Source organism: Heteronotia binoei, chromosome 9, assembly GCF_032191835.1.
Source record: "Heteronotia binoei isolate CCM8104 ecotype False Entrance Well chromosome 9, APGP_CSIRO_Hbin_v1, whole genome shotgun sequence".
Classification (NCBI taxonomy): Eukaryota; Metazoa; Chordata; class Lepidosauria; order Squamata; family Gekkonidae; genus Heteronotia; species Heteronotia binoei.
In genome coordinates this window covers 7,633,596-7,646,385 of record NC_083231.1, presented here as the reverse complement: position 1 = coordinate 7,646,385, position 12,790 = coordinate 7,633,596, and the positions used below count along the sequence as shown (strand labels likewise).

The 12,790-nt window shown below is 46.7% G+C and overlaps 1 protein-coding gene across 1 annotated transcript in view; it reads right to left on the bottom strand.

Moving 5' to 3' along the window:
• LAP3 (leucine aminopeptidase 3) overlaps positions 1-12,790 on the bottom strand; it is a 35,670-nt gene that overhangs the window by 12,421 nt on the left and 10,459 nt on the right. Inside the window, exons 5-7 of the mRNA XM_060247276.1 lie at positions 7,295-7,454; positions 5,718-5,882; positions 1,795-1,953 (exon numbers count right to left, since the gene is read on the bottom strand). Coding sequence (XP_060103259.1) covers positions 1,795-1,953; positions 5,718-5,882; positions 7,295-7,454 — 484 coding nt within the window. The remainder of the gene's footprint in view (positions 1-1,794; positions 1,954-5,717; positions 5,883-7,294; positions 7,455-12,790) is intronic.

Genomic DNA, 12,790 nt, shown 5'->3' with positions numbered 1-12,790 from the left:
CGGGATCTCTCCCAATTCCGCAGGGCCTGTAAAACTGAATTATTTCAACAGCCCTTTAATACCTAAATGGGAAAGGACTGCCCCTCTACACTGCTGAGCGACATCACTCATGAGGAATTATAATCGCCACAGGATCGCTGTCAGAAGAAAGTAAGTCACGGTCCCGCCTATACCGAAATTTTCGAGTAGCACCATGAAATGCATTGTAATGGTTAATTTAATTGTTTTTAAATTGCAACCTTAAATTGTGTTTTGGTTGATTGTTAGCTGCCCTGAGTTCCTTGACAGAGAGGGCGGGATAGAAAACTAACTAACAAAATAAATTAATAATGGCCCTTTGGAATCCGAAACTAGGAATATATTCCGAGTGGATTCCAATCCACAAGTCACTTTTGCACGTTCTAGACTGCTACTCACAGATTCTAGAATCTGCAAAGATTACCTAAAAGAGTGATCCTGGGCTCCATAAATGTACGATTTATAATACGTATGTATGATTTACGATGTTTGTTTTAACTGCTGAAGTGTGTTATATTATGTTATTCTATGTGAGCTGCCCTGAGCCTGCTTTGGCGGGGAGGGCGGGATACAAATTAAATATTATTATTATAAAGGACTTCTGTATCCTTCTTTATGCTTGACGTTATTAGTTCTTTTAAATTTAGTATAATATTTTATGTAATTGTCTGTATCGCATGCAGGTCATGCTTCTTTGAATGTATTTGTATTGGCTATGGGCTGTAACATTAATACATTTGAAATTTAATCCTCCCGAAAAGAGCACACATGTGGAAAGCGTAACAACCACCCCCTCCCCAAATGCAAATGAGCTTCCATTTGTGTCCCTATTTTCTCTCCTCCGCATCGTGGTGTTGGGAACTGGCTCCTCCTCTCTGTGTGTCAAGACAGTAACTGGGTGCTGGCTCCCAGGAGCACCTGGCAAAAGCCCAAAAGCACATCATAAGAACATAAGAGAAGCCATGTTGGATCAGGCCAATGGCCCATCCAGTCCAACACTCTGTGTCACAGAAGAACATAAGAACATAAGAGAAGCCATGTTGGATCAGGCCAATGGCCCATCCAGTCCAACACTCTGTGTCACATAAGAACATAAGAGAAGCCATGTTGGATCAGGCCAGTGGCCCATCCAGTCCAACACTCTGTGTCACAGAAGAACATAAGAGAAGCCATGTTGGATCAGGCCAATGGCCCATCCAGTCCAACACTCTGTGTCACACAGTGGCAAAAAATTTTATACATACACACACACTGTGGCTAATAGCCACTGATGGACCTCTGCTCCATATTTTTATCTAAACCCCTCTTGAAGGTGGCCATGCTTGTGGCCGCCACCACCTCCTGTGGCAGTGAATTCCACATGTTAATCACCCTTTGGGTGAAGAAGTACTTCCTTTTATCCGTTTTAACCTGTCTGCTCAGCAATTTCACCGAATGCCGACAAGTTCTTGTGTTGTGAGAAAGGGAGAAAAGTACCTCTTTCTCTACTTTCTCCATCCCATGCATTATCTTGTAAACCTCTATCATGTCACCCCGCAGTCGACGTTTCTCCAAGCTAAAGAGTCCCAAGCGTTTCAACCTTTCTTCATAGGGAAAGTGTTGAACCCACCGCTCCCATGTGGACAGAAACAACCCCCAAACCCAGGGGTGCTGGAGATGGTTTTCAAGCAGGGTGACGCTTCCGTCTGAGGCACCTGATATATGGGGGCGGGGGGGCAGCGTTCTTTGCAAATCTTCAGACTTTGTTCCCGCCAAGACCTGCCACCAGACACTCACCTATCAAACGTGATTCCTTTCCCAACAAACACCAGCGGGGGCTCCTTGCTGTCGCTGCTGCCGCTGTAGTGAATCTCTAAGAAGACCGGAGGCTCCTCGGAGCCCTTGGCGACGCTGAGGAAGGACTGCATCTCTTGGGCTTCAATCCAGGCCCGATCCCTGAAACGGAGAATGAGCTCGGTCATTTCTTCCTCAAACAGGACAGAAAGGATAAAACAGAACTTCCATAGCAGGAGCTCCTTTGCATATTAGCCCACGCCTTCTTGATGTAGCCAATCCTCCAAGCGCTTACAGTAGGCCTTGTAAGAAGAGCCCTGTAAGCTTTTGGAGGACTGGTTACATCAGGGGTGTGTGGCCTAATATGCAAAGGAGCTCCTGCTACAAAAAGAGCCCCGTGTGTGAATAAAGGGTTTTTTTCGTCCTCCCCCTTGAGTGACAGGGTGGCTGAGTGGCAAAAGACCCAGCTTCAACTTTAGCCTGGGGATTGTCACGGTACCAACTGCTTGAAAATATTCTCGTCTAGGGGTCCCCAACAGGGTGCCTTGCACACAATGGTACCCGCCAATGCCTTTTAGGAAGTGGGTGGGGCCAGGTAGAGCTTTTGCTCAGGAAGGCTTCTGATTGGCTGTGCAGCTGCCACCCCAGCACAAGGATCTACACTGCGTTACTGAAGTTAAGCTGTGGCAAACATTCTGCAGCTGGCTCCGCCTCCTGAGGCAGCCATTTTGCGGCAGCCATTTTGTGGTAGCACTTACTGTGCTATGTCAACATTTCAAAATGTGCCCATAGGCTCAAAAAAGGTTAGGAATCCCTGTTCTTGTGAGTTCTAGACTCCATCTCATGCCATTTTGCCTAACAAGCATTCTTAAGGTATTTAATGGGAAATGCCGTGAATACAGAGTAAGGGTACTGTGGCACTGAGATCTGGGTTTCAATCCCCCCTCAGCCACCTTGCTCACCGGGTGACCTTGCACCAGCTGCTCCCTCTCAGAGAAGGCCTGGCTTGAGGTAATTTCAGCAGCAGACTGGCATGAGATGTAGAAGGCTGTGTGGACTAGAGCTGTGAAATCTGGCAGGTTGGGTATAGTGACTTATCTTTCACCAGCAGCTCTGCCAGAGCTAAATGTTGCAAACTTTGCTAAACCAGAAAAACTCAAACAACAAGATTTGCACCTGGGATGCCGGGCCTCATGAACAGAGCATGAAAAGATAACCAGTATCAACTGGCGAGGAGAAAGAGACGAATCTGGAAAGATCCCTCTGAATAGTTTAACATTTTCCAGACATTACAGTCTTGCAGGAAAAGTTGCAATTTTGTACTGTTCCTCCACCCCCGACCTAGATCAGGGCTGTCAAACTCATTTGTTATGAGGAATGGATCTGACATAAATGAGACCTCATTGGGCCGAGCCATGTCAAGCTGGGCCATGTGTGTTTACCTATATAAGATTAGGTAGTAGAGATATAAACTTCATAAAAGACACAGTTATTTTTTTAAAAAATGCTTAAAACATTAGCACTTGTTCGTCTTAAAGGTGCTTTCTTTGTATCTCTCCCATGGGATCCAGGGAACTGGGCAAAGGAAGCTCTGGCCCTTTCCTTCCTTCCCAAGGGGACCAGGAGGGGGAGGAGCCTCAGCCAATGGAGAAAACAGAGGTTTTGCTCTCTAGCTCCCACGTGATTGAGCAAGCCTGGCAAAGCAAGTTGTGGTGCAGAAGGAAACAAGAGAGAGGGAGAAGGAAGCAGATGACAGCCAGTTGCTCAGGGGCCTGATAAGAGCCCTCTGAGGGCCTGATTCAGCCCCCAGGCCGCATATTTGACACCATTGCCCTACATGTCTTATAGCATGTATATTAGAGTGAACTGCTCTCAAGTGTTGTCATATAGAGGGGCTGTCATATAGAGGAGGGTGCAGAATTGTTTTCTGTGGCCCTGGAAGGTAGGACCAGAACCAATGGGTTGAAATTAAATTAAATCAAAAGCGTTTCCAGCTCAACATTAGGAAGAACTTCCTGACTGTTAGAGCAGTTCCTTAGTGGAACAGGCTCCCTCGGGAGGTGGTGGGCTCTCCTTCCTTGGAGGTTTTAAAACAGAGGCTAGATGGCCCTCTGACGGCAATGTGCACTTAGGGGGAAGTGTGCAGGGGGCTGGACTAGATTGTCAAGCATGTCATTTCTATATGCTATTCCTAATGGCGTTCTGTAGACAGGCCAGATACAAAGCAGAACACTCTTCATGCTCTCTTCCCTCCTCCCCCCCCCCCCCCGCCTGTGCTTTCTCCTTCTAACCAAAGGGTGCATAATAAATCGATCTGGGTCCAGAATGTTTAGAATAACCTTGTACTAACGGTGTAGAGTGCCTCTCCCCCATATTCACAGCCAAGTCTTATGGGTTCCCAGAGAATGTGTGAGAAAGGGAGATGTTTTTATTAACTGACATTCCTTAGTTACAAAGAGATACTAGTGAGTAGCCTTTGAACCCTCAACTCAATTTGCATCTTTATATTATCCTTTTGAAGTTATCTGTAACCTTTCCCTTTGAAATATGCCTATAAGTTACTATGCAATACTATGTATGTCATTACTTCCAAGGAGTCCATCCTTGGCAAGCTATGGCGTTTCAACAATAAAGCAACTTTTGATTGAAGAACAAAAGCTTGATTATTGCGAAATATCGATGCTTGACATAGATGACCCTGGGGGGGTTCCTTCCAACTCTATGATTCTAAGGGGACTCAGGCTGCGGCTCAGTGGCATAATGTCAGCAGAAGGTCCCATCCATGCCAAGTCCGGCTTAAAAATGGATCTGGCTGGAGGGGATGGGAAAGACCTCCCAATCTGAGACAGCCGCTGCCAGTCTGAGCAGACAAGGCCAGCCTTGACGGACTGAGGTTCTGATCCAGTCCAAGGCAGCTTTATGAATTCCCAGCGTGGAGCAATTGCTGTGCCCTGACCCTGGGCCCTAGAATTTTAGTGAATTCTAGAAACTGACAGGGAGCAGAACAAAGACTGAAAGGGAGAAGAAACGGCCACAGAAGTTCTTCTGGGGAAGAAGCAAAAAACAAAACAAAACCCTGCCAGTTACATGCATGTACTGGAGAAGATGCAATATTTCGTCTAGGCAAGACAAAAATGTGTGAGCCGGAGGCTAAAAAGCTGTGAGCTAGCTCACGCTAACTCAGTTTAGAGGGAACACTGGTCCCTCGTCTGTTAGGCCACCAGGCCTCGGCCTGCTCACTCTCTCCCTCAGAGTGGCTCTTCCTAAACAGCGGCCATTCTGCCTGCTTGACCTCTCAAGAGGAAAAAAACAGCATTTGTCTCCTGAGAGAGCTTTTAAGCCATTCTCCTCAGAGCCTATTTGGATGCCGATTGGCTGAAACCAGAGCCAAGCATTCTGGGGATTGTAGGCTGTCTCTCCCTACTGCGACAGGCCTCACAGGCACCCTAGGCCCAATAGGCCCCCGTCTCCCAGCACAGATCATGACACCACGTATGGACACGTGAAGCTGCCTTGTACTGAACCAGACCCTTGGTCCATCAGGGTCAGTCTCAGACCGGCAGGCGCTCTCCAGGGGCTGAAGCAGAGCTCTTTCCCATCACCTGCTGTGTCTCCCTTTTAACTGGAGGTGCCAGGGATTGAACCTGGGACCTTCCGCACGCCAAGCAGCTGCTCTCCCTATGAGCCATGGCCCCTCCCTCCCTTTCTCCTTCTGTGTAGCCGCCAGGCAAACAAAACCGGTTATACCCTTCGCTCTTATGGTCTGGATTACTGTTGTATTTATGCAGCCTACCGAATCCTGAAATAAGTGGAGATTTTGTCTTATAGAACCTAACTCACAGAGGTACCGCAAGGATCATGCCCCATACAAGCTGGAGCTTTTTTAAAAAGCAGCACGTCTCCCGGCTCTTTTGATCCAGCCTCACCTTACATGGACCGTCACGTTGCTGCTGACGCTCTTCAGCTTCTCTTCGATAACTGCCGCAAATCTGGTGGGTGTGACATGGTTTGCTGGGCCCTCCATCAGGGTTCGGGCCAAGTTCTGGCCCTGGGCGTAGATCAGGCCTTTCTGCCAAGCCTCAGCTCCATTGCTAAACAGAAAGACGGAAGGCAGTGTCATGCAGCGGCCCTGCAGAGACGCGTCACAATTCAGCCGTTCCCCAAAGGGAGCTGGGTTTCAGAGCCTCACCATTCACCAACAGGAGCACCGGGAGAGCAAAGGCGGTGGTAAATCTGGGAACAGGATACGGATTGTGGGCAACACCTGGCAGCACAGGGGTGCACCCTAAACCTTCTGGAGCCTGTGGGCGCCTTTGGAATTCTGACACAGCACGGTGGGGGCAGCCACAAAATGGCTGCCGCAGCAGAACCAGCCACAAAATGGCTGCTGTAATTCACCCACAGTCACACAGTAACAAAACTGTGTGCTGTGATGGTAGATGCTGCCAAAGGAACTTTTTAAAAAATCTCCACAGCCAGAAACCTTGCTGAGGAAAATGCCCTATTTGGCCCTGTACGCTTTCTAAAAACACCTGGCAGGCACCAGAAATGGTGTCAGTGGTCATTATGGTGCTGGGGTCTGCACAATCTGTAACCCCCCACCCACTCACCCATAGACAATGTATTGCTGTTGTTCTAGTGTTCAACTGTGTAATCTGCCTTGAGTACCTGTAATCCACTATGTGTAATCCGCCTTGAGTACCTGGGAGAAAGGCGGACTACAAATCACATAAACAAACAAAAAAAATTAACTGGAAGTTCTATAGCAGCTGACCACCTAACAGGTGGGGTTCTACAACCTACCGGAGGATCCTGGCCCACGGATAAAATTCTACAGCTTTTCAGGATCTAACAAAAGAACACCTTGTTTTAACTACTTTTTTTCTCTAAGAAGAAGATATTGGATTTATATCCCGCCCTCCACTCCGAAGAGTCTCAGAGCGGCTCACAATCTCTTTTACCTTCCTCCCCCACAACAGACACCCTGTGAGGTGGGTGGGGCTGGAAAGGGCTCTCACAGCAGCTGCCCTTTCAAGGACAACCTCTGCCAGAGCTATGGCCGACCCAAGGCCATTCCAGCAGGTGCAAGTGGAGAATCAAATCCAGTTCTCCCAGATAAGAGTCCGCACACTTAACCACTACACTAAACTGGCTCTCCAGCTCTAAGAAAGAAAGTCCCAAACCGTTGGGATGGAGGGGGAAAACTCAGGGCTTTTTTTGTAGCAGGAACTCCTTTGCATATTAGGCTACACACCCCTGATGTAGCCAATCCTCCAAGAGCTTACAGGGCTTTTAGTACAGCACCTACTGTAAGCTCCAGGAGGATTGGCTACATTAGAGGTGTGTGGCCTAATATGCCAAGGAGTTCCTGCTACAAAAAAAGCCCTGGAAAAACCTATAAAACCAGACTAACTTTTTTTTTAAAAGTCGCCATCAATATGACTGAGTCTGAGGAACCTGGACAGTCTTGCATTGTACAGGTCGGATTGTCTTGGCTAATCACCTTCCATGCAGCTGAATGTCAATCGCCGTCTTCTTCTTCTGCTTAAATTCATCGTATTCGTAGACTCCCAAGAAGGCTCCTTCTGCAGCAGCCTGGGGATCTCCGCAGGGGTCCACTTCCACATAAGGGTACTCCAAGTCCTGAACCTGCCTGCATCCAGCTGGGAAACAAAATATATTTGCATTCTGCTACATGGGTCCCCAAGACTTCAGCAGTCCAAGAACCTCCGGCTCCGCATCAAAGCTCAGCAAAGTCATTAGTGCAGTCTTAAACAAGAGTTAAATCCTTCGATGTTCACAAACGACAAAGGGGCTGCAATGAAAGGGGGTGTATAAATCGATGGTGCGGTCTCATTTGGAGTACTGTGTGCAGTTCTAGTCGCCGCACCTCAATAAGGATATTATAGCATTGGAGAAAGTTCAGAAAAGGGCAACTAGAATGATTAAAGGGCTGGAACACCTTCCCTATGAAGAAAGGTTGAAACGCTTGGGGCTCTTTAGCTTGGAGAAACGTCGACTGAGGGGTGACATGATAGAGGTTTACAAGATAATGCATGGGATGGAGGAAGTAGAGAAAGAAGTCCTTTTCTCCCTTTCTCACAATACAAGAACTTGTGGGCATTCGATGAAATTGCTGAGCAGACAGGTTAAAACGGATAAAAGGAAGTACTTCTTCACCCAAAGGGTGATTAACATGTGGAATTCACTGCCACAGGAGGTGGTGGCAGCCACAAGCATGGCCACCTTCAAGAGGGGGTTAGATAAAAATATCGAGCAGAGGTCCATCAGTGGCTATTAGCCACAGTGTATGTGTATATATATTTTGGCCGCTGTGTGACACAGAATGTTGGACTGGATGGGCCATTGGCCTGATCTAACATGGCTTCTCTTATGTTCTTATGTTCTTAATGAAGATTTTTTTTAAAGAGTATTGTGGATTTAAAAAAAAAAATCTAATTATATACATATATCTGGTGGTTTTGTTTCTGGGCTGCTTACCAATTTTTATTCTTCCAGCAGTGTTTTGGTTATGTGTGACCTTGGAAGGAGTTGTTCTAATCTCCTTCTAATTAATGGTTCCTCTCAGCTGCACTAGGAGAGTCAGCTTGGGTTGATTGGTTTTTCCGGGATGCCCATTTTTGGATTGTCATTAGCCAGCTGAGGGGGATTCATACTGTTTCCCAAAACCACTTTTTTTTATTATTGTTTTCTTGGCAAAAAGCTGTCCTGCTTACTGGCTGGTGATTATGGGTGCTATGTAAGTAATGTTAGTTAGTTATATTTCATTGATTAAAACAATTTTATTGGTAACCTATGGTAACAAAATTATTTCTTAAATCTTAATAACTTCTTTTATCTACCCCATATATTACTTTTTACCCACCCCTCCCCCCGTTACTTGACCCCCGCCGGTGCTATTTACTTATAATGCTAATACTTAAAGGTACCCTTAACTATTAAAACAAAAACTTATATTCTTCTTCTTCTTCTTCTTCTTCTTCTTCTTCTTCTTCTTCTTCTTCTTCTTCTTCTTCTTCTTCTTCTTCTTCTTCTTCTTCTTCTTCTTCTTCTTCTTCTTCTTCTAAAACTTAATCATTATCAAAAATTGTCCAATGTCCTTTTAACTTTCCACTCTTTTTCTACATATCTTCTAAACTTTTTCTATTCCGTCTTAAAAACTTCTAAATCATAGTCTCTTAATGTTCTTGTTAATTTGTCCATTTCACTCCATGTCGATAGTTATATTTTATAACGTTATTTTGTTTTCACCAGCCTATTCTGAAACTGCCTGCCAGCTCAATAAAGAAATATTTTTGCTTCTCTCTGAGTTGCGTTGCCTTGTCTGCCACTGTAAAGAAAACACCTCGCTCTGCCTCGGTGTGGGGGAGTAGAGGTTGTTTACAGGGGGTAAGTCTCCTTAGGACCCAAGCTCACAGGTTATATAGCTAGCGTGGCCAGCTCCAGGTTGGGAAATACTTGGCTATCTGGGAGGTGGAGTCCATGGAGGGCAGAGCCTGAAGAGGGGTGGGACTTCACTGGGACATGATGCCACAGACTCCACCTTCCAAAGCAGCCATTTTCTCCAGGGGAACTGATCTTTGTCACCTACAGATCAGCTGTATCAGTGTTTCCTCTAATTTTTTTTTGCCCTACTGAGCAGAGCAGTTCACCTCCTAAGCAGAATAAAAAAAGGTAAAGGTGCGCAGGCACCCTGTGCATGCGCCAGTCGTTTCCGACTCTGGGGTGACGTCGCATCATGACATTTTCACAGCAGACTTTTTTTTGCGGGGTGGTTTGCCACTGCCTTCCCCAATCATTTACACTTTATTCCCAGCAAGCTGGGTACTCATTTTACTACCCTCAGAAGAATGGAAGGCTGAGTCAACCTGGAGCCGGCTACCTGAACCCAGCTTCCACAGGGATCGAACTCAGGTCGTGAGCAGAGAGCTTGGACTGCAGCTTTAACACTCTGCGCCACAGGGCGCCTCCTAAGCAGAACAGAACCGAGGTAATCTTAGAAGGAGCAACGGGCAATGCAAGACCCTGTGCGGTTCTGGACTGCTGCTGAGTGGGGCTTCCTGTGTTAATGTGCGACCACTCATGGGCACAGTTTAGAGGGAACACTGGTTGTAATCCCAGGAGATCAACACACTTGCCACCTGGAAGTTGGCAACCCCAGTTATAGCTGAGAAAAAGGAAGCTTTCCAGCTGGAAAAGAAGTCCACCAGGCTGTATAGATTTGTTTGTGCGGTTAAACTCAGCAAAACTAATATTCTGGTAAGTATCTGGAAACAGTTTTCAGTCAAACTGCTCCAAGTACAGAAATTTGTATTTGCATCAATGCGTGGGAAATTGGGGGACTGCGTATGCAAAACAACAATAATGAGAATATTACCGTATGCTTGAAGCAACCGGCAAAGCTAGCCTGAAGGAAGACAAAGAAGAGACTGGATTTATACCCCGTCCTTCACTCAGAGTGGCTTACGACTTCCTTTCCCTTCCCTTCCCTTCCCTTCCCTTCCCTTCCCTACAACAGACACCCTGCGAGGTAGGTGGGGCTGAGAGAATTCTTTCAAGAACTGCTCTTGAGAGAACAGCTGTGAGAGGAGAAGGAGGAGGAGAAAACTGCAGATTTATACCCTGCCCTTCTCCCTGGATCAGAGATTCAGAGTGGCTTACTGTCTCTTATATCTTCTCTGTGACTGGCCCAAGGTCACCTGCCAGGCTTCATGTGGAGGAGTGGGGAATCAAACCTGGGTTCTCCAGATTAGAATCCACCACTCTTAACCACTACACCAAACCAGAGTGGTTTGGAAGGGCAAATTCTTGCTCCAGCCTTTTCCTCACATGGACATACAGATGCTTGTCTTATATAAGTGATTCCCGAGAGTGAGGTCATATCACACTTTTTGTATATGCTTCTACTTGATTTATTTTGCTCACTCGACTAGCACACTGTTGCGCTTTAAGAAACCAGGCTGATTTGTAAATTTGGTTCTCAGTCTGCGGGTGTGGTTGGGCCTGGCTTTGAACAGCAACCTGAAAAGAAGCTGGAACGCTGGGCTCCAGCTCCAAAGAGCAGAGGCGTCTCACAAGCCTTAAAAAAAAACCCAAGGGTGGGAGGAAGAAAAAGAAATGATGGGAATCAGGGGGCCTTCCTTTTAGGCGATCAAGTTTCAGTGGATGAGGCTTGGAAAATAAAAATCTGTTCTGTTTATACCAGCAAACGTGGAAAGTCCCGTTAAGTTGCAGCCAACTTTCAGCAACCCCATACAGGGTTTTCAAGGCAAGAGACCAAACAGAGGTGGGCATAAGAACATAAGAGAAGCCATGTTGGATCAGGCCAATGGCCCATCCAGTCCAACACTCTGTGTCACAGAAGAACATAAGAGAAGCCATGTTGGATCAGGCCAATGGCCCAACCAGTCCAACACTCTGTGTCACACATAAGAACATAAGGGAAGCCATGTTGGATCAGGCCAATGGCCCATCCAGCCCAACACTCTGTGTCACAGAAGAACATAAGAGAAGCCATGTTGGATCAGGCCAATGGCTCATCCAGTCCAACACTCTGTGTCACATAAGAACATAAGAGAAGCCCTGTTGGATCAGGCCAATGGCCCCTCCAGTCCAACACTCTGTGTCACATAAGAACATAAGAGAAGCCATGTTGGATCAGGCCAATGGCCCATCCAGCCCAACACTCTGCGTCACGTAAGAACATAAGAGAAGCCATGTTGGATCAGGCCAATGGCCCATCCAGTCCAACACTCTGTGTCACACAGTGGCAAAAAATTTTATATATACACACACGCTGTGGCTAATAGCCACTGATGGACCTCTGCTCCATATTTTTATCCAGCCATATTTTATCCAGCCAGCCACTGCCTGGCTCCATGTCACAGCTCTGGTATTCCTTGGAGGTCTCCCATCCAAGCACCAGCCAGGGTCGCTCCCTGATTAGCATCTGAAAAATGACAAGAGCGGGCTAGCCTGGGTGTCCAGGTGAGGGCAAACAACACACCTCAAGGGGAGAAGAGATTTATTAATCCATGATCCATTAGTGCACTTTGGTTGCATTTTATCTTGCAGTTTTGCCTGCTAGCGATTTTGCCAGAACAGCCAAGGGCTCTGCCCAGCCGCCCCACACAGAAAAAGGATAACGGCTACCTTCACTGGCCAAGGTACAGCCACTCTTGAAAAATTAGGCCATAAAACTAATGCTGAGCTAGCATTGTGCCATGAAATTAATGCTTGATTAGCATACTCAGAATTTCACCTGAGTACATTTCTTGTTATCAGTTTGATTCATGAGGCAACTTTGTTAATCAGCCTAACTCTGATAATAACTAATATAATCTTAGCTGCAAAGGAACTTGACAGGGCTGAACTCCACCAGATCTCAACTAATTCCCCTCTTTACTGCAGAAGTAATGGTCAGTCCTTATTGTAAACATATGAACATATGAAGCTGCCTTCTACTGAATCAGACCCACAGTCCATCAAAGTCAGTATTATCTACTCAGACTGGCAGCGGCTCTCCAGGGTCTCAGGCTGAGGTTTTTCATGCCTACTTGCCTGGACTCTTTTTAGTTGAAGATGCTGGGGATTGAACCTGGGACCTTCTGCTTACCAAGCAGATGCTCTACCACTGAGCCACCATCACTCCCCTTTAGCGGCTCTCCAGGGTCTCAGGGGAAGGTCTTTCACACCTATTTGCCTGGACCCTTTTTAGTTGGAGATGCCGGGGATTGAACCTGGGACCTTCTGCTTACTAAGCAGATGCTCTACCACTGAGCCACCGTCCCTCCCCATCTCCTCTGGAGAAGAGGAAGCTGAGGGGAGACAGGATTGCTCTCTTGAAGTATCTGAAGGGCTGTCACTTAGAGGAGGGCAGCGAGCTGTTCCTGTTGGCAGGAGGGTGCTCCTTTTGAGCATTTAATAGTTCATCGTTTATAGTTTGGGAAAGTTTAATCATTGCCAGCAGAATCTACAA